Raw genomic sequence first — 19,949 nt, 5'->3', positions numbered from 1 at the left:
GCGTTTATGTGCTGTTGAGATATTTCATGAATGTTAATTTTATAATTTATATGATGCCAATCACTAATTCCTGAAATCCAATTGTTTTTAAAATGCCCATGGCACCTATCTGCAAACAACCAACATGTTTCACAATAAACACAATCTAAGACAACAGAATAACATAACCATAAGCGTGGAATACTGAGTCCTGATTGGTTGTTTTGTTATAATATTGATTTGAAAATTTTCTAAGAACACCACTACCATCTTCAGTGTATGGAAAATCAATTTTAGGTCTGCATGGACCATATTGTAAGATAACGCGTTTCAAATTACTACTTGTAATGGTTTCTTCAAAATGGCCTCGGTCGGTAGGATATAGTTTAGTTAAATCAAATTCTGATAAAATATATAAAAAAATATATTACATAAATATGGTTATGAAATTATAATCATAATAAATAATTATGAAATAAATTGATAATACAAAATGTTTGTATTAACTATAATTTTTAAATTAAGTTTTAATGGTACTTCATACCTTATTCACTGGTATTGTATAATGTATTATCTTTATCAAAATATTATAACATACATAAAAAACCTGTCAATAGTTAATAAATTTCAATTACCTGAAGAACATTTTGAGAAACAATTAGGATTTTCTACAGTACCATCCGAAATTGATTCTGTCACTAAATTACCAATATTTTCACTAACAGTTTTATCAGAATCATCATCAATAGAATTAGCTAAAATAATAAAATGTATTAAATAATTGTTAAAATGTTACATTGTCTAATGTCTAAGTGAAAAGTTCATAAATTTCAATTACCTGAAGAACATTTTGAGAAACAATTAGGATTTTCTACAGTACCATCCAAAATTGATTCTGTCACTAAATTACCAATATTTTCACTAACAGTTTTATCAGAATCATCATCAATAGAATTAGCTAAAATAATAAAATGTATTAAATAATTGTTAAAATGTTACATTGTCTAATGTCTAAGTGAAAAGTTCATAAATTTCAATTACCTGAAGAACATTTTGAGAAACAATTAGGATTTTCTACAGTACCATCCAAAATTGATTCTGTCACTAAATTACCAATATTTTCACTAACAGTTTTATCAGAATCATTTTCAATAGGATTAGCTAAAATAATAAAATGCATAAAATCATTGTTAAAAAGTTTCATTTTTTAAATATCAAGTAATATTTTTTCCAAAATTTGCTGGAACATATTGCACTGTAAGTACATTAGTGTAGTAACTCAAAAAATGACGATTTTGAGTAATACACTTATACATGTTTTCTTATCGTAAAAATAGTATTATTTGCAATGCACTAGTGTATTATGCAAAATTGAAAGCTTTAAACAACATAATATAATATAACATTAAAGGAAATTAATAAATTCAATCCACACAGTAGTGTATATCTCAAAATAACATAACTATTGATAAAAAGAATTATAAATAGAACATGAAAACAATATTGTATTATCTTAACAACAAATTATACATTATGTAATGTATAAGTTGTTGTAACAGTGGATTTCAATAATTAAATTGGCTAAAAAAAAATTGAAAACCTTATACCATGAACTTATAATGTTAATGAGCAAGGAGAAAAATTATATCAAGTGCATAAAAACAAGATTTACTTTTTTTATGTCATTATAACTTAATTTCAGAGCAGTAGCATGATTTTTATGATAAATTATCTACTGAAAATAAAGAAAGCACCAAACCAAAACCAAATAAAAATTCAAATATTAATTAACTACTTACCATCAAACAAGAAAATTGCTCTAGAAAAAAAAATACTACAAAAAAAACTAAAAAAAAAAAATTATTTTAAGGATTTTTAATTTTTATTCAAAAACTATTTCACTAGGCATAGGTAGGTACCTAATAAAAAATAATCATAGGTAACTGTTTTATAATTTAATAATTTTTATTAAAAGGATTACATTTAAAATGTTTATAATTTACCTGCTATGTTATATTTTGCATTCTAATAGGTATTTTAAAGTAAATTAAAATACAATAGTGTACCTACTAACTAAAAAAAATTATTTAATTGATAAAACATTGTTTTATAGTATTTAAACACAGTAAATTTATTGAAAACGCTTAATATAAATTATAATTAATAATATAATATACTACCAAAGTTTCAAACATTTAAATAAAATACTTTTTCTTTTATCAGTGATTTAGATATTAAAATTGTAAACACTCGATTTTTTCAAAATCATACATTTTTAGTTACCACACTAATTTTTTCACAGTGCGAATTATTATTGAAATAATTAATTTTCTTAACTTAATTATGAAATTGAAGTTCGCCAAACTCTGAGTTCGAAAGACGTTTTATAATTTAATATGAAAAATGTTGAGGGTGGGAAAGTGAGATGGCCTAACATTTTATAGAAAAAAATATTCTAAAATTATAATTCTTGGTTTATCGATAGCACACATTTCGCTAATAATTTTTAACGTATTTATGATTTTATTTGAAAAAAATGTAACACGTAAAACTAAAAGTATGAACGTTGTATCTTGTACTGTCCATCAACCTGTTGTAGAATTATTATAAACTTCATGTCTCCAATCACCATATGTTGATAAATTATCTCGTAAATTATAATTAACATACCTGTTTTTTTTTTTACAAATTGATCCATTGACCCAGCCATTTTTTTGTTTCTATTCTCTTGAACGAGCTTTAATTTTCTTTTTGCAGCCCCGCTTAAATACTGCCGTGTTGTCATAATTAAAATGAGTTTAAACTTTAAAACAATAAGAAACACAACACACAAGTATAAACCGTTGACAAATAAGAATTACAAAATGGAAATTGTCTACACACTCTATACACAACATTAAACCGCGCTTTGAAGGAGTAACAACTGACAACGAAGAACTAATGACACAAGAAACAGGCGGCGATTAGCGATTACAAATATTATTTTGGGAATCCCAATTCCACACATAAAAATAACTCAATAACAATTAAATAATAATACACTATAATTATTATATATATAAATATAGATGTTATTATGGATTAATAGGGGCCCTCGCTCTTCGACAACAAATTTAAAAGCATTATCAATATTTTAAAAATAAATATTTTCAATAATATTTTTATTTAATATATTTTATTTGATGTAAACATTAGACTAAAATGCAATTATATAAAATAGACGCAGGACACGTCGGGGCCCCTTAAGCCAACGATTAGCGGCCCTCTACAGGGGCATTGCCCCGGCTGCCCCTGGGGTTGTTGCGGCACTGCTCGCATAAGGTGCGTTTGCCCCCCATCTCACTACCAAGTTTTGATGGCAACATACAGGAATGGGAATCATTTTTTGACTGCTTTAAGGCAATTATACACGACGATGACAGTTATCCAGCAGCACAAAAGTTCTCCTACCTTAGGTCTACCCTGAGTGGACAAGCACTGGATGTTATCAAGGGAATACCGATAACTGAAAATAACTATGAAATGGCAGTCAAAAGGTTACAACAACGTTATGACAACAAGAGCCTAGTAATACAGTCCCACATCCGTGCAATTTTAGACTGCAACAAAATAGAATCAACTTCCGGATTGCATCTACAGGCTTTACATTCCAACGTCTCAGCACATGTAGCTGCACTTGAAGCATTGGGGCAACCTATTCAGCATTGGGATGCGTGGCTCGTGACTATTGTCTTGAGAAAATTAGATCAAAAAACGAGTCAAGATTGGCAGCTTCGGCGCACGAATACGGATCTGCCAAGGTATGCAGAATTAGAAAACTTCCTGTCCAACCGGTGTGTTGCCTTGGAAGGTTCCGAAATATTAGCTAAGGACTTCGATGCATATAAAAATAGCCAGTCATCAACTTCACCACAGTCGAAAAAGTCCTACCACCACAACAGCGCAAGAAAAGGTCTTTTTACGTCTACTGATAGACGAGTAAAGTGTGCATGTTGCTCTGGAGAGCACAAATTATATGCATGCAATAGATTCAAGGAGCTAACCATAGGGGAACGTGTGACATTGGTAAGGGACTCAAGATTATGTTTTAATTGTTTATGTTCAAGCCATATGGCAAATGTGTGTTCGTCCACATTTAATTGCCGTATATGCAAACGTAGGCATAACACGTTATTGCATTTTGAGAAATCAACGGACCCAACGCAAAGGGTTGAGATTCAGACACCACAGGTAGGTGCCAATAGCCAAAACGTTGGGTCACAAGAACCAAACATTTCAGCAGCTGCTTCGTTATTAGCTGGCTCGGAACAAGGGTATGTGTTTTTATCTACTGCGATCATATTAACTGTGGACAGGCTTGGGAAACAGAAACAATGCAGGGCAGTTTTGGATAGCGGATCCCAGGTCAATTTTATTTCTGGAAGTTTAGCAAACAGATTGCAATTACGATCCCAAAGGGCTGCATTACCGGTAAGCGGTATTGGGGAAAGTCGTGTCCAAGCGTTATCGTATGTAGAGGTTTCAATTCAGTCGAGACTGCGAGACTATAGAGCTAAGCTAGTTTGCTACGTACTTCCAACAATCGTCAGTAACCTACCATCGTGCCCGACCCCCGCACAAGGTTGGCAGATTCCAGACAATCTTGTACTCAAACTAGCAGACCCATCCTTCAATAATCCTGGGACCGTCGACATATTGATCGGCGGAGGAGTATTTTTTGACGTCACTTCGACATGCACAGAACGAATCCCACTTAATGTGAAAAATATATTTTTAAACGATAGTCAATTTGGATGGTTGGTTACGGGCGAGCTTGGAGCCGTGTGTTTAGCAGGTATTCATTCAGTAGGGGAAACGCTTGAAGAAAATTGGAGAGTGTCAATCGGAAAGGAGGACTCAAACTTTGGACGTTTATCAAAGGCAAATGAACGCTCATCGGAAGAAAAGCAAACTATGGAGCAGTTCAAACAAACAACCGTGCGAGATGAGGACGGTCGATTTGTTGTTCAATTACCCAAAAAATCAACAGTAAACGAATTAGGAGCAACATTGTCGATGGCGACTTCACGTTTTCTTAGTGTAGAAAGAAGACTTCAACGAGATGAAGCATTAAGAGCAGAATATTTGAAGTTTATGAATGAGTACATAGCTTTGGGACATATGAAGGAAGTGGTCAATGAGAGTTCCGTACCAAAAACTACCTTTTACCTGCCACATCATGCAGTCATAAAGACGTCAAGTCTCACAACCAAGGTAAGGGTTGTATTTGATGCATCTGCAAAGAGCTCCTCGGGTTTGTCGTTAAATAATGTGTTAAAATGTGGCCCTACCGTACAAGAGGATGTCTTCAAAATATTAGCTCGTTTTAGAAAACACCAATATGTCTTAACAGCCGACGTCGAAAAGATGTTTCGACAAATACAGATTGCAAACGAAGAACGGACCTGCAGCGAATTTTATGGCGACCAAGTCCAAATGAAGTGTTACGAACATACCAGCTGACAACGGTGACATATGGAACAACGCCTGCCTCATTCCTAGCTACTCAATGTTTGGTATCGCTTGGGGAAGAGAAAAAACAGCAACAGCCAGCAGCAGCAAACGCGATCCTGCGTGATTTTTACATGGATGATTTGATGACAGGGGCAGATAGCGAGGAAGAGTGCTACAATTTGCAGAGAGAAATTAATGATATCTTCAATTCAGCCAAGCTGCCACTGAGAAAGTGGTGTTCAAACTCTCCAACTGTCTTAACCCAAATGGGAAAGCGTGAAGGAGACCCACTTTTTACATTGGAGATTGGAGATAACGATACAGTCAAGTCCCTAGGTCTGGAGTGGAAGCCATTTGCGGATCAGTTCCAGTTTACTCTCAATACTACAACAAGGAAGGATAAATTGACCAAGCGAATCGTATTATCAGATCTGAACAAGATATTTGACCCACTAGGTTTTCTATCGCCTGTGTTAATTAGAGGCAAGATATACCTTCAGCAAATATGGGCTGCAAACATGGATTGGGACAGAGAATTGCAACCCAACATGCGGGACAAGTGGCTTAATTTTTATCACAATCTTAATGAACTGAAGACCTGTGCTATACCAAGAAAAGTAAAACCCAGTCCCACGCAACGAGTTGAGATCCATGGGTTTTGTGACGCATCAGAAGTCGCATATGGTGCCTGTATATACGTGCGGTCAATGGATAAAAATGGTGTATGGCATTCAAAACTTTTATGTGCCAAAACACGAGTAGCTCCACTAAAGGGGGCTACTATTCCTCGGTTGGAACTCAATGGGGCCCTGTTGCTAGCCGACTTAGCCCAAACGGTCGCCGAGTCTTGGGAGATGGACGCTAAAGATTTTAGACTATGGACGGATTCAATGATTGTGTTAACATGGCTCAATAGTCAAACAAGCCGCCTAAAATCTTATGTGATGAACCGGGTGAACCAGATATTGGAACTGACTGAAGTGGTACAATGGAGGCATGTGCGCACCCATGATAACCCTGCTGATGTGACATCCAGAGGGATAGGTGCAGCTGAGTTAGTGAGAGCCGAAACTTGGTGGTATGGTCCTAAGTGGCTAGAGAAGGAGGAATTGGAGTGGTACTCGCAACCCACACTAGGCAAAGGGGAAGAAGAGGTGCTGGAAACTCGAAAAATGAAACTGGCGTTAATGGTAACCAATCCAGCCATTCAAGGCATAATAAGCAAATACTCGGAATGGAACGCAATGCTACGAGGGCTCTCCTGGATAGTAAGATATATAAAATACCTCAGCAAAGATAAGAGCGTCAGAGAAACTCAACATCTTCAGATATCAGAGCTAAGAGAAGCTGAAATGGTGATATTAAAGGCTGTTCAACAGGAGTGCTTCCGCAAAGAAATTATAGCGTTGGAAAAAGGGCAACAAGTACCAAAGAACAGTAAGCTGAGGTGCTTAAACCCATATATGAGTAATGGGTTGATACGTGTAGGTGGAAGGTTGGAAAATGCAAACATTGATGAAACCCGCAAGCATCCAATTTTCTTACCTTCCTCACACAAAATCACCTTGATGATATTCGAATCCCATCATAGAGAACTTCTTCACGCTGGACCCCAATTATTACTATCAGAAGTGAGACGACAGTATTGGCCTCTACTGGGCAGAGTGAATGCACGATCCGTGGTGCGGCGATGCGTAAAATGCACAAGGGCTTGCCCACGATTCGATCAACCGTTAATGGCGGCCCTACCAAAGGATCGGGTTCAATGTGCGAGGCCATTTACAGTCACTGGAATTGATTTTGCCGGTCCTATCTATGTGCGTAGTGGCTTAAGAAGAGTCCCTGCAAAAAAAGCGTGGATCGCCATATTCATCTGCTTCTCCACAAAGGCTATACACCTGGAACTCGCAGAGGATCTTTCTAGTTCGTCCTTCTTGGCCATTCTACGTTGTTTCATGGCCCGGCGAGGCAAGTGCGCAAAAATCTACTCTGACAATGGCACAAATTTTGTAGGTGCCCAGAAGATGTTGGTTTCAATGATGAAGGGTGCCAGTGATAAATTCATCAAGGAGGGAATTGAATGGCACTTCAATCCTCCATCAGCACCGCATTTTGGCGGGCTTTGGGAAAGTGCCGTAAGAAGCACTAAACATCACCTGAAACGAGTGATGGGGGAACATAAGCTAACTAGTACAGAGTTACGGACACTGCTTTGCCAAATAGAAGCTTGCTTGAATTCAAGGCCTATTACTCCACTTAGCAGCGATCCATCAGACCTGGAAGCTTTGACGCCCTCTCATTTTTTGATTGGCGGCCCAATAATGATACCAGATGAACCAGACATCTCTAAAGAACCAATAGGCAGACTTAAACGTTGGAAGCTGGTACAAAATCTTATGCAAACTTTTTGGCACCGGTGGTCAAAGGAATATCTCCCACAAGTGCAAATTCGCGGAAAATGGACAAGTAAAGGATCCCAACTTCAAAAGGGAGATGTTGTTATTATAAAAGAAGATTGCCTTCCACCGTCCAGATGGAGGTTGGGCTTAGTCATTGAAACGCACCCTGGCGCTGATGGAATGACCAGAGTAGTTACATTAAGGACAAAGGCCGGAGTTCACATGCGTCGACCTGTCGTGAAATTATGTCGCCTGCCCACGCAAGAAGAGCATAATGCAGTTGAAAAATCAGATTTTCAACGGGGGGAGGATGTTGAAGCCAAATAGCATATAAATACGTATTAAAGCGTATATACGCGCGCGCCGGTTACGAGCCGCCGCCGATCGACACACACACACACACACACACACACACAACACAAGATATCACTATTTATTTTTATGTAATTATTTCTGTTTTGTTTATCTGTGAGTTATATAATATGTAGATTATAAGCAAATCATCACCGCCGCCGCACCGGTGCTGCGAGATATTAATTAGCACAGCCGCCCAAGCCGACAGTCCAGTTCCAGTGTGTGAACAATAACCACAATAGCTTTTCTTCTACGCGCGCAAATCGCCGTAAAAATATTGTATATTTCGCTAGGCGCTAATCGCCATACTTTCTTTAAAGATTTTTATTTTGTGTGGGCGCGAATCGCCACCTTTTTACATTTTGTGTGGGCGCGAATCGCCACATTTATTTATTATTGTATTTTTATTATTATATTGTTACGACATAGTGTGTGTGTCAAACATTATTAATTATTATTATTGTTATTATATTTTATATTTGTGTATGTGTGAGTGAAATCTTTTTATTATATAGCTAGGACCAGCTGGCCAGCCTGCGCTCCACAATCTGTGAGTTTTTATTATTATTATTAATTAATTTATATTATTATATCATTTGTGTGTTGGGCCAAGAGGGCCATATTGCTATATTTTTAAACCTTTTGGGTTGCTGTGATTTATTTATTATATTGTGTTTTTTTTGAATTATTTGTATTATACAGCAACCTATAGTTACCAAACACCGTGTTACCTTTTATTTTAGTTTTAAGTCTACACACCACACACATATACACACCTACACATCCACCACACACTAGCACTCTCTGGTCTTGCTCGGCGACCCCGTCCACTTCCTTTGAGTTGCTATACACATATACACACGTACACAAGTCGATCGGTGTGTGCGTTCGGCGTACGAAGTATTTCGGTGACCGGGCGCGCGTATTATAATTATACGCACCTGGCCCGCACACTATCAGTATTGTGGTCCTGGCACGAAATTAAAAAAAAAAAGACAAGATCGCGGCGATAAAGGAATAAACCCATTGGATGCTGCTTATCGTGATCACGATATTGTGTATGAAATGAGTAAAAAATTAGACGATAGACATAAAGCTGATAAAGTGTTAGAAAATCGTGCTTGAGAAAAATTTAAAGCAAAAGACACTCCTAGAAAGAGAAATTGGTTGCGTACGCGGTAACAAACGTAATGAAAGCTAAAAGAAAAATAGGTATGGGTTGTAAAGGTAAACGGAAACGTGTTACAAAAAACAATAGTATGCTAGCTGCGAAGAAAAAAAGAAACTCGAAGAAAAAGAATAGTGGTAAAAGGTTGATTTCAACCCCAGGACAGTCAGGAGGTGCAGTTCCCTTAATACCTATATTTGCAGGATTGTCAGCACTTGGTAGCTTAATGTCTGGAGGTGCTAGTGTATAAAATGCAATTCAAAATTCAAAAAGTAAAAAAGGCAATGGTTTATATTTAAACAATAATGGGTTAAGAAAAAAAAAATAATAATAATGATTACGCTACCTGACAGACCGCTTTCGACTCAAGATATTATAAAATGCGTTAGAAAGTTGAAAATCAATCATTTCCGTGGTGTGTTTTCGGGTGATAGCTTGCCTAAAAAACCGCACGTCATTGAGTGTGGTATATTAAACTTAGACATATCTTCAGGCGACGGGAGCCATTGGGTAACGTTTCATAAAAATAAAAATAAAGTTATATATTTCGATAGTTTTGGTGATTTACCTCCACCAATTGAATTACAACGTTATTTTAAAAAGTTTAAAATAATATATAACTATTCTAACTATCAAGACTTCAATACATTTAACTGTGGACATTTATGTCTTGAATTTTTACAATACATGAATCTTTTACACTAAGTTTAACTGGAAATTCGACTGTATTGACTGCAAATTATTTTCCATCTCTAAACGTTTACGAGGATTCAGAAATAGCTTTGTTATCTTTACAAACGTTCAATTCATTTCCAAATATTATAAATGCATTTAATAACCGACTGAAAATAGAAGTAATTCCTTCAAAGAGAAATAAATATAAATTTTTACTTTTGAAATTAGTTTGGAAGAAGGATGCTATGAAATAGAAGATATTAACAATAAAATTACAAAAGAGTTATCCCAAGTTAATAACAAGTAGTAATCACAGCTAAAATTCAGTGTACGTATCGATCCTGTTGATTTTAGAACGTATATAAAATGTAATGGAATACTTCAGTTCAATACTCCATATAGTATAGCACCTGTTCTTAGGTTTAAAAAGATAAGATATGGACGTTTTATGAAGCTCGTCGATCGGAAAAAGCAGCAAATTTAAACACAATAAATTCTATAAAAGTAATGTGTAATATAGCTCAAGGATCATTCAACAACCATATTCAAAGTCATTCGATTTACGAGTTTTTCCCGAGTGGAAGGACAGGATCTAAAGTAATTCAATCACCGTCTAATTTAATATATTACAAATTAAACAAAACAGATATTAATTCAATAACTGTTCAGTTAGTTGGCCAAAACAATAATCCAATTGTCGATTTTAACGAGACGTTGACAGTTGTTCTGCATATTAAACGTCACGGATCTCATTATTAAATTTATATTTTAGATTTTAAAATGTACGAGTCAGTTACTTTAAGTTTAACTGGGAATGCTACCATATTATCTGTAAATTATTTTCCACCTATAAACTTTTACGAGGACTCAGAAATAGCTTTGTTATGTTTACAGTCATTTAATTCATTTCCAAATATTAATGAAAATAATAATAAATTTTCTATAGAAATAGTTGACAATGAAAACAATAATGCTCCTATGATGTGTTATATTAAATTGGAAGAGGGATGTTATGAAATTTAAGATATTAATCAACAAGTTAAGAAGCAAATAGATGTCTATAATAGTGAAAACTTAACCCAATTAACATTTGATATTTCGGTTGATCCTAATGATTTCAGATCGTATATAAAATGTAATGAGATACTACACTTTGAGATTCCATATAGTATTGCACCTGTATTCAGTTTTGAAAAAAAACAATATAAACCAGTGTATGAAATTCTTCTATCAGAAAAAGCAGCAAATTTAAACACAATAAATTCTATAAAAGTAATGTGTAATATAGCTCAAGGATCATTCAACAACCATATTCAAAGTCATTCGATTTACGAGTTTTTCCCGAGTGGAAGGACAGGATCTAAAGTAATTCAATCACCGTCTAATTTAATATATTACAAATTGAATAAAACAATTATTGATTCGATAACCGTTCAGCTAGTTGATCAAGATCATAATCCGATTGATAATTTTGGTGAGGCATTGACAATCGTGTTACATATTAAACGTTACGGATCTTGATATGGGATTAAAATTCAATATAAATCCGCTACTTCGGATCAGTTCAACTAGTCATAAGACTAAAGTGGTACCGGTAACATCAAATAAAGTAAAAAAATTGACGTTGACAAATAAAAAAATTTTACAAGCTCTGGGTTATCAATTAAAGCAAAATGCCTGAAAGTGATATTTTAGATATAAGTTCACCGTTTGAAACCGATTCTAAAATAATAAAAATTGAATATCATTCATACACGCCGTATACTACATCATTTAATAATAACGACGAAATACGTATATCAATCCAGCAAACAGATGTTTATCCGTATCTACACGAAAGCTTTATTTTTTTGGAAGGAATGTTTTCGGAACCTGATAAAGTTAAACTATCTAATAACGGTTACTCTTATCTCTTCGAACAAATACGGCTGGAAATCAATGGTATAGAAGTTGATAGCACGCGTGTTCTTGGAATCACTAGCTCGTTGAAAGGATACTTATCCGGTACACCAGACAACTATAATTGTTATGAAAATTCTGGCTGGAATTTTAAAAACGCAACACAATCAGCAAATAATAAAGGTGAATTTAGTGCTTGCATTCCATTGAAATATTGGCTAGGTTTTTTTGAAGACTATAGAAAAATATTAGTTAATTCTAGATTGGAATTAATATTAACTCGAAGTCATAGCGATTTAAATGCATTAAGCTTGAAAAGTGGTATAAATATTACTACAGCCAAAGTTCCTTTAAACAAAATAGTATGGAAGGTTCCACATATCACTGTTGACGATGGAGAAAGGTTGAAATTATTGAAACTTGTAGAAAAAGAAAAAAGTTTGTTTATTCCTTTCAGATCTTTTGAAACTTTTGAATATCCTGAACTAGAAACCGCTAAAAAAGTTGCATGGAATTTGAAAACTGCATCGAAATTAGAAAAACCACGATTTATAATAATCGGATTGCGAAAAGGACGTAAAAATACGTTAGAAAAAGACTGTAGTATATTTGACCATTGTAAACTAACAAACGTTAGAGTATTTCTGAACTCAATAGCTTATCCGTACGATAATTTGAATTTAGATTTTACAAAAAATAATTTTACCTTATTATATGATATGTATACATCGTTTCAAGAATCGTACTATGAAAAAAATATACGAAACCCCATATTAAGTCCCTCTACTTTTCTATCGAACGCTCCAATTGTAGTTATCGATACTTCAAAACAGAACGATTCAGCCACAGCCTCAGCAGTAGATGTACAATTAGAAATTGAAGCATCAGAATCTCTTACAGGTGTAACTGCTTATTGTTTATTGATTCATGATCGTATTGTAGAATATGTACCTTTTACTAGAGAAGTAAGAAAACTTGTGTAAATACAATTTATAATAATAAAAAGTTTATTTAATAATTTGTGTTCTTTTCTTGAAATAATTATTTCAGTAGGTGAACAATATATGTGTTAACACCGTATTGTGTTACATGGTAAATCTGAGTTAGCGTAACATTTTAATAAAAAAAATTTGAAATTTTTTTTTTTTTTTTTGTTACACAGTGAACGTGGGTAGAAATCTCTCTTTGTAAAAAAGGTGCTCAGAACATACATTATGTTTTTTGAAAATCAGTGTTTTTAACTGGTACAGCGGAGAAAAAAATGTTTGAGGGGAAAAGTCTCCCTTAAAATTTTGAAATCTCCGTAGTCAAAAGGTGCTCAGAACATACAAATATATACTACTTTTAGAAGCAATTCTTCTTCTAGAAAATAGTGGTTACTTTGTAGATTTTATCACAACAGATGGTGCTACATGGAATAGAGCAATGTGGAACTGATTTGGAATTTCAGAATCCTCAACATCATGTATGCATCCTATTGATTCAGGTAGAAGACTATGGTTTGGTTCAGACTTCCCACATCTGATTAAATTCCTATGGCACAGACTAATATCTAGAAAAGTTCTTGAAGTAAGGCATAGTTTAAATCAAACACATTAAATTAATAATTTGATATGTACATACATATTTCACTAACAATATTATTCTAAATCTTCTTATACCTCCTAATTTAACTAGTTACCTGAAGGTACAGTACGTCTCGATCATTGGAAGGCTGTTGTAGAAGAAAATGAGAAGTATAGCATTAAGGTTTGTTATACCCTCAAAAATGACCATATAAATCCAAGCAACTATCAAAAAATGAACGTTAAAATGGCTATGCAGGTATGTATTAACTTGACCAATTTGCAGTACCTAATATCACTTTATTATTTTACTAAAATTTAATTTCAGTTTTTTGGACACTCTGTAACAGCTGCAATGGAACACTACAAAGAAAAATGAATTGAATCATTAAAAAATTGTTTACCAACAATTATGTTTATAAAACGTATAAACAAACTTATAGATGCAATGAATTCACAGCAGCCATCTGATGGTTTAAAACCTGATCCGCTCTCTAATTATAATTCAGTAAAAATCTTTTGATATCTATAAAAAAAAGAATTATATTTTTATGATGCACATATTTTTGTTTTTTTATATTTTATCAACTTAACAGACATTAACAAATTTTTTGGAATATTTAAAAAAAATTGATGAAATGGCAGCAACTAAAAAAGGATTGTATGACCCAACACTAAAAAAAAAAAAGAAATTCTGTGTAGGCGCTGCAGATGAAATGACAGCATCGACGTACTTTGGATTATACGTTACAGTAAAAAACACTTTGGAACTGATTCAATATTTGTTGGAAAATTGAATTATAAATACTTAATGACAAGAAAATTAAACCAAGATGCTCTGGAAGTGTGTTTACCATAAAAATAAAATATACTTAATGATAATAAATGTAATAACTTTTAACTTTACATTTTTTAGCATTTTTTTGGACATATGAGAGGAGCCTGTGGAACCAACTCTCATCCAGATTCATTGTTGTTTGTTCAAGTTTATAGGCTTCTATCTGTGTACTCATTGGTTAAACCAATACGTGGAAGTAATGTTACAGGAAGTGAATTACTATCAACCATAATTTCCTTGAAAGATTTGGTTGGTGAGGAACATAAGGAACGCAAAGAACATTTTGAGAACATTATTGATAATATTATAAACAATGCTTCTCCACTCATGGATATTGAAATTGAAGATAATACTTTTAAAGAAATGATTGATGAATATGCTTTTTTAACAGTATTTGCATAGTATCCGGTGTAATCCGGTTTCTTGAACGTGACGCCATACACATTGTGATAAATAAAAAAAACATCCATTTATAGATGCATTTGGAAACTCTAATTTGACAGCATTCATTGCCTCTTTTTCAAAGTCCATCATTATATTAATTGGGTTTAGACTACATATTAATGACTTAAAAGCTTGAAACATTAATTTATATGTATTTCCTTTTTATCGGGTAGTAAAATATACACAGAAGGAATAACGTTCGAATAATAAACAGCGTGAATAGTATAAAGTTGATGAAATATTTTAGGGGCACATGAGAATGTTCCGTCACAAAACCAGTTATCGCAGTTAACCATTAATTCGAGGTTCCGTTTTGTACTGAATAATAGAATTCGATTTGTCTCAGATTTGTTATCAAATTGTAAAAATTACTCACCATTTGTTGTTTTCGTGAATCGGTCTGGAATTTCAAAGTTTAAATTTTGAGTATTAATTGGAGCTCCTAAATGAGATTGACAAACTCGCTGAACTGTTCTTTTTAGAGTTGGCACATTTGGTAACTGTCCAGCAACTGAAGCAGATACCTTAATAATAAAAATAATATTAATAATAATAACATTTATAGAAATCATATAGTATGTACCTGAGAAGCAAGTATTCCAATGACTGAATGCGTGGAATTAGATGTAAATTTTGCATTTATTTTCATTTAATTTATTGCAGTTTTTACTTCTATTTGAGTAATATCGGGGACATGGTTGTGATCATTTTTTTTTTTAAATTTTCTCACTATGAATATCACCAATAACATGAACGCGGCCTCGGCATTTATTTTTAAAACGTACGCATCTCCATATTTTCTTTGTACTCCATTTTTTTCGAAATGGTAGATAAAATCTTCATCAACTAATATATTTAAACCTCTTTCGCTTTTTAAATATTTTAAAGACATTTTAAAATGAGTGTATTTGTTAAAAGTAATACTGTTGTATGGTGCTGTACCGACTGACAACTGATATAGTGTATAGTGTAAGTGTAGGTATTGAATAGTCTCATTATCTATATTGCCCATATTATTTTAGATAATAATATAAAGTTTCCGATTATGATATATATTATCTAAATTGTTTGGTTATTTAATTCTTTAGGGAGCTACAAATTGTCATACTATCAAAAGTCGCGCTAATAAAATTAAAATTTACGCGCTATAAATTGACCGCTATCTATAGTCACGCTATCAATTATCCGCTATCTATTGACGGGACACCAGCCACAGTACTCCCCTCCGAGGAGAAATAGAAAAACGTACTTGTTTTTTTTCTTTCTCTATCTCGGAGTTAACCGCGTAGGTTTGATCCGTACTGGTTGGGTCCTCCTTGAGAATGAAAGCCGGCTTAAGAAGGTCGATGGAAACCATGACTGCGTTGGATCTTGTAATGCTTGGCGTGTTGGCGTGACGTTCAAGGACAACGTATGGGCCTCGTAGCGTGGTTGCAAGGGGGGCTGTACTGCGTCAATGTAGTAATTTGGGGCGCCTGGCTCCATTTTTCAGCGGAGACGAAAAAAGTTTGAGGGTGTATGGTCCTCTTGCAGTGTAAGAAATTTCCTCTGTAAAATGGAGCCAAATGCTCCACGTTATTTCAGGGAAACCATGGGGCGTTTGGCTCTATTTTTATAGGGAGACGAAAAATGTTTAAAGCGGAATGTCCTTCTTACAGTATAAAAAATCTCCCTATTACTTTTACTAAAAATGAAACATGATTAGAGTTATTAGTTAAACGAATCATTTTCGTTTAAATTTCTGAAATAAATAAAAACATTTTTTTTTTTTTTTTTTATTATCATTTTGTTTATTTATTTTAAATAAATTAATAGTATTTAACTTCAAGTATTTTAAATAAATCAGTTTTGTAATATTATTCACACTAGTTTTCTTACTTCTCTAGACTCTAGTAAAAGGCACATATTCAACAATGCGATCATGAATTAAAAAACAATAAGCAGTTACACCTGTAAGAGATTCCGATGCTTCAATATCCAATTGAACATCTACTGATGATGCTGAAGCCGAATCGTTCTGTTTTGAAGTATCGATAACTACAATTGGAGCGTTTGATAGAAAAGTAGAGGGACTTAATATGGGGTTTCGTATATTTTTTTCATAGTACGATTCTTGAAACGATGTATACATATCATATAATAAGGTGAAATTATTTTTCATAAAATCTAAATTCAAATTATCATATGGATAAGCTATTGAGTAAAGAAATACTTTAACGTTTATTATATTACAGTGATCAAATATACTATAATCTTTTTCTAACGAATTTTTACGTCAGTAGTATACATTTGTACGTTCTGCGCACTTTTGACTGCGGAGATTGTAAAATTTTAAGCGGGATTTTTCCGCTCAAATTTTTTTTTTCTCCGCTGTACCAGACTGCGGTGATTGTAAAATTTTTAGGTGGATTTTTCCCCTCAAACTTTTTTTTTCTCCGCTGTACCAGTAAAAAAAAACACTGATTTTCAAAAACCATAATGTATGTTCTGCGCACTTTTGACTTCGGAGATTTTTAAAATTTAAGGTATAGTTTCCCCATCAAACCAATTATTTTTTCCCCTGTTACACATAAAGTTTAAACATTGTATACACTATTTATTTCCCGTGTAACAACAATTCCGCTACAACCAATAAATTTTTTTCTATGTTACACATAAAGTTTAAGCAGTGTATACACACTTCATAATTATATTTTTTTGTCATGTTTTTTTTTAAAAAATAAAAAATAATACGTTTTGGTTCAAAATAAAAAAAAAATATATTTATATGTATTGTCTCATTATTCTAAATTAATTTTAAATTGATTATACTAGTTTTCTTACTTCCTTAGTAAAAGGTACATATTCTGCAATGCGATCATGAATTAATAAACAATAAGCAGTTACACCTGAAAGAGATTCTGATGCTTCAATTTCTAATTGAACATCTACTGATGAAGCTGTAGCTGAATCATTCTGTTTTGACGTATCGATAACAATAATTGGAGCTTGCGTTAGAAATGTAGATGGGCTTAATATCGGGTTCCGAATACTTTTTTCATAGTACGATTCTTGAAACGATGTATACATATCATATAATAAGGTAAAATTATTTTTAGCAAAATCCAAATTTAAATTATAAGGATATGCTATTGAGTTTAAAAATACTTTTACATTAGTTATATTACAATAATCGAATACACCACAATCTTTTTCTAACGAATTTTTACGTCCCTTTTGTAATCCGATTATAATGAATTGAGGTTTTTCTAATTTTGAAGCAGTTTTTAGGTTCCATACAACTCTTTTAGTGGTTCCGAGTTCAGGATATTCAAAAGTTTCAAAAGATCTGAACGGGATAAACAAACATTTTTCTTTTTCAATAAGTTTTAATAATTTTAATCTTTCTTCATCATCAACAGTAATATGTGTAACCTTCCAAACTATTTTATTCAAAACAACAAAAATTTGTACTTCCACTAGTAATTACCTTTAGAGCGTTTAAATCACTATGACTTCGAGTTAATATTAGTTCTAATCTAGAATTAACTAATATCTTTTTAAAGTATTCAAATAGACCTAACCAATATTTTAACGGAATGCATGCACTAAATTCTCCATTATTATTTGCTGGGTTTGAACTATTTTTAAAAATCCAACCAGCATTTTCATAACAATTATAATTATGAGGTGTACCTGATAGATAACCTTTTAACGAACTGGTAATACCAAGTACACGTGTACTATCTACTTCTATTCCATTGATTTCAAGTCTTATTTGATCAAAGAGATAGGAAAAACCGTTATTAGTAAGTTTTACTTTTCCAGCATCTGATACTTGACCTTCTAAATATATAAAGCTTTCATTCAGATATGGATAAACATCTGTTTGTTGAATTGATATACGTATTTCATCGCTATTATTAAATGAAGTTGTATGCGGTGTATATGAATGATATTCGATTTTCGTAATTTTAGAATCGGTTTCAAACGGCGAACTTATATCTAAAATATCACTTTCAGGCATTCTGCTTTAATTTATAACCTAAAGCCTTTAAAATTGTTTTATTTTTCGTTGTTATTTTTTTTTACTTTATTCGATGTTACCGGTAACGCTTTAGTCATATGACTAGCAAGATTTATCTTATGTAATGGGCTTATATTAAATTTTAATCCCATATTAAGATCCGTAATGTTTAATATGTAGATTGATTATTAATTTCTCACCTAAATTGTTTATCGAATTATGGTCTTGATCAACTAATTGTATAGTTATTGAATCGATATTTGTTTTATTTAATTTGAAATATATTAGGTTATTTAGTGTTTGAATCAGCTTCTACCCTATTTTCTCACTAGGGGAAAACTCATAAATTGAATGACTTGGCATATGGTTGTTGAATGAACCTTGAGCTATATTGCACATTACTTTTATTGAATTACACTGTTTAAATTTACCACTTTCTTCAATGTATTGCATGTGTTGTGGTTCATAATTTTTTTTTTCAAATCCCAATAAGGGTCCTATACTGTTTTTTATGTTAAAACGTATTGTACCATTACTGAATATGGTTGTCCTAAAATCTACTTGATCAATCCCGATATCAAAAGTTATTTTCTCTGTTGGTTTTATTCCAATGTGTTCGTTATCATTATGAAAGTCATCTATTTGTGTCAAAATTTGATTTTTAATATCCTTAATACCGTAACATCCCTTTTTCAGTGTGATATAACAGGTTGGAAATTTATTATTATTTAGTAAACGATCGGGGTTTTCAAAATGTATTTCAAAGTGGTTATTAGTTTCGTTTATGTTTGGAAATGTATTATATGTTTGTAAATTTAACAAAGCAATTTCCGAGTCATCGTACACATCAATTGCTGGAAAATAATGTACAGATAATGTAGTTGTATTACCAGTTAAACTTAATGTAATTGATTCATACATTGTAAAAATTCAAGACATAAATGTCCACAATTAAATGAATTAAAATCTTGATAATTTGAATAGTTATATATAATCGTGTTTCCTTTGAAATAGTTTTGTAATTCAATTGGTGGAGGTAAATCACCGAAGCTATCAAAATATACAACCTTATCTTTAATTTTGTAAAACGCTACCCAATGACTTCCATCACCTGAAGATACGTCTAAGT

The 19,949-nt window shown here is 33.0% G+C and overlaps 1 protein-coding gene and 1 pseudogene across 1 annotated transcript; both read left to right on the top strand.

The window, feature by feature from the left end:
* The first annotated feature begins 3,501 nt into the window (after positions 1–3,501).
* Positions 3,502–8,198, top strand: LOC126554977 (uncharacterized). Its single transcript, XM_050209956.1, has 2 exons — positions 3,502–5,272; positions 5,386–8,198. Exons 1-2 carry the CDS (start codon positions 3,502–3,504, stop codon positions 8,196–8,198), a joined length of 4,584 nt encoding a protein of 1,527 aa, XP_050065913.1.
* Positions 8,199–10,079: 1,881 nt separating this feature from the next.
* LOC126554976 (uncharacterized) lies at positions 10,080–10,827 on the top strand (annotated as a pseudogene).
* Positions 10,828–19,949: the final 9,122 nt, after the last annotated feature.

Source organism: Aphis gossypii, unplaced genomic scaffold (assembly GCF_020184175.1).
Source record: "Aphis gossypii isolate Hap1 unplaced genomic scaffold, ASM2018417v2 Contig00670, whole genome shotgun sequence".
Taxonomy (NCBI): Eukaryota; Metazoa; Arthropoda; class Insecta; order Hemiptera; family Aphididae; genus Aphis; species Aphis gossypii.
Note: the sequence above shows the minus strand (reverse complement) of the source record. Positions and strands in the feature narration are given on the sequence as shown.

Excerpts from the sequence above, each read along its gene's own strand:
- LOC126554977 (XM_050209956.1), top strand. The coding sequence starts at position 3,502 with ATGGCAGTCAAAAGGTTACAACAACGTTATGACAACAAGAGCCTAGTA. Across the intron at positions 5,273-5,385 it reads ATCTGCAAAGAGCTCCTCGG|ATGTTTCGACAAATACAGAT; the intron begins GTTTGTCGTTAA and ends GACGTCGAAAAG.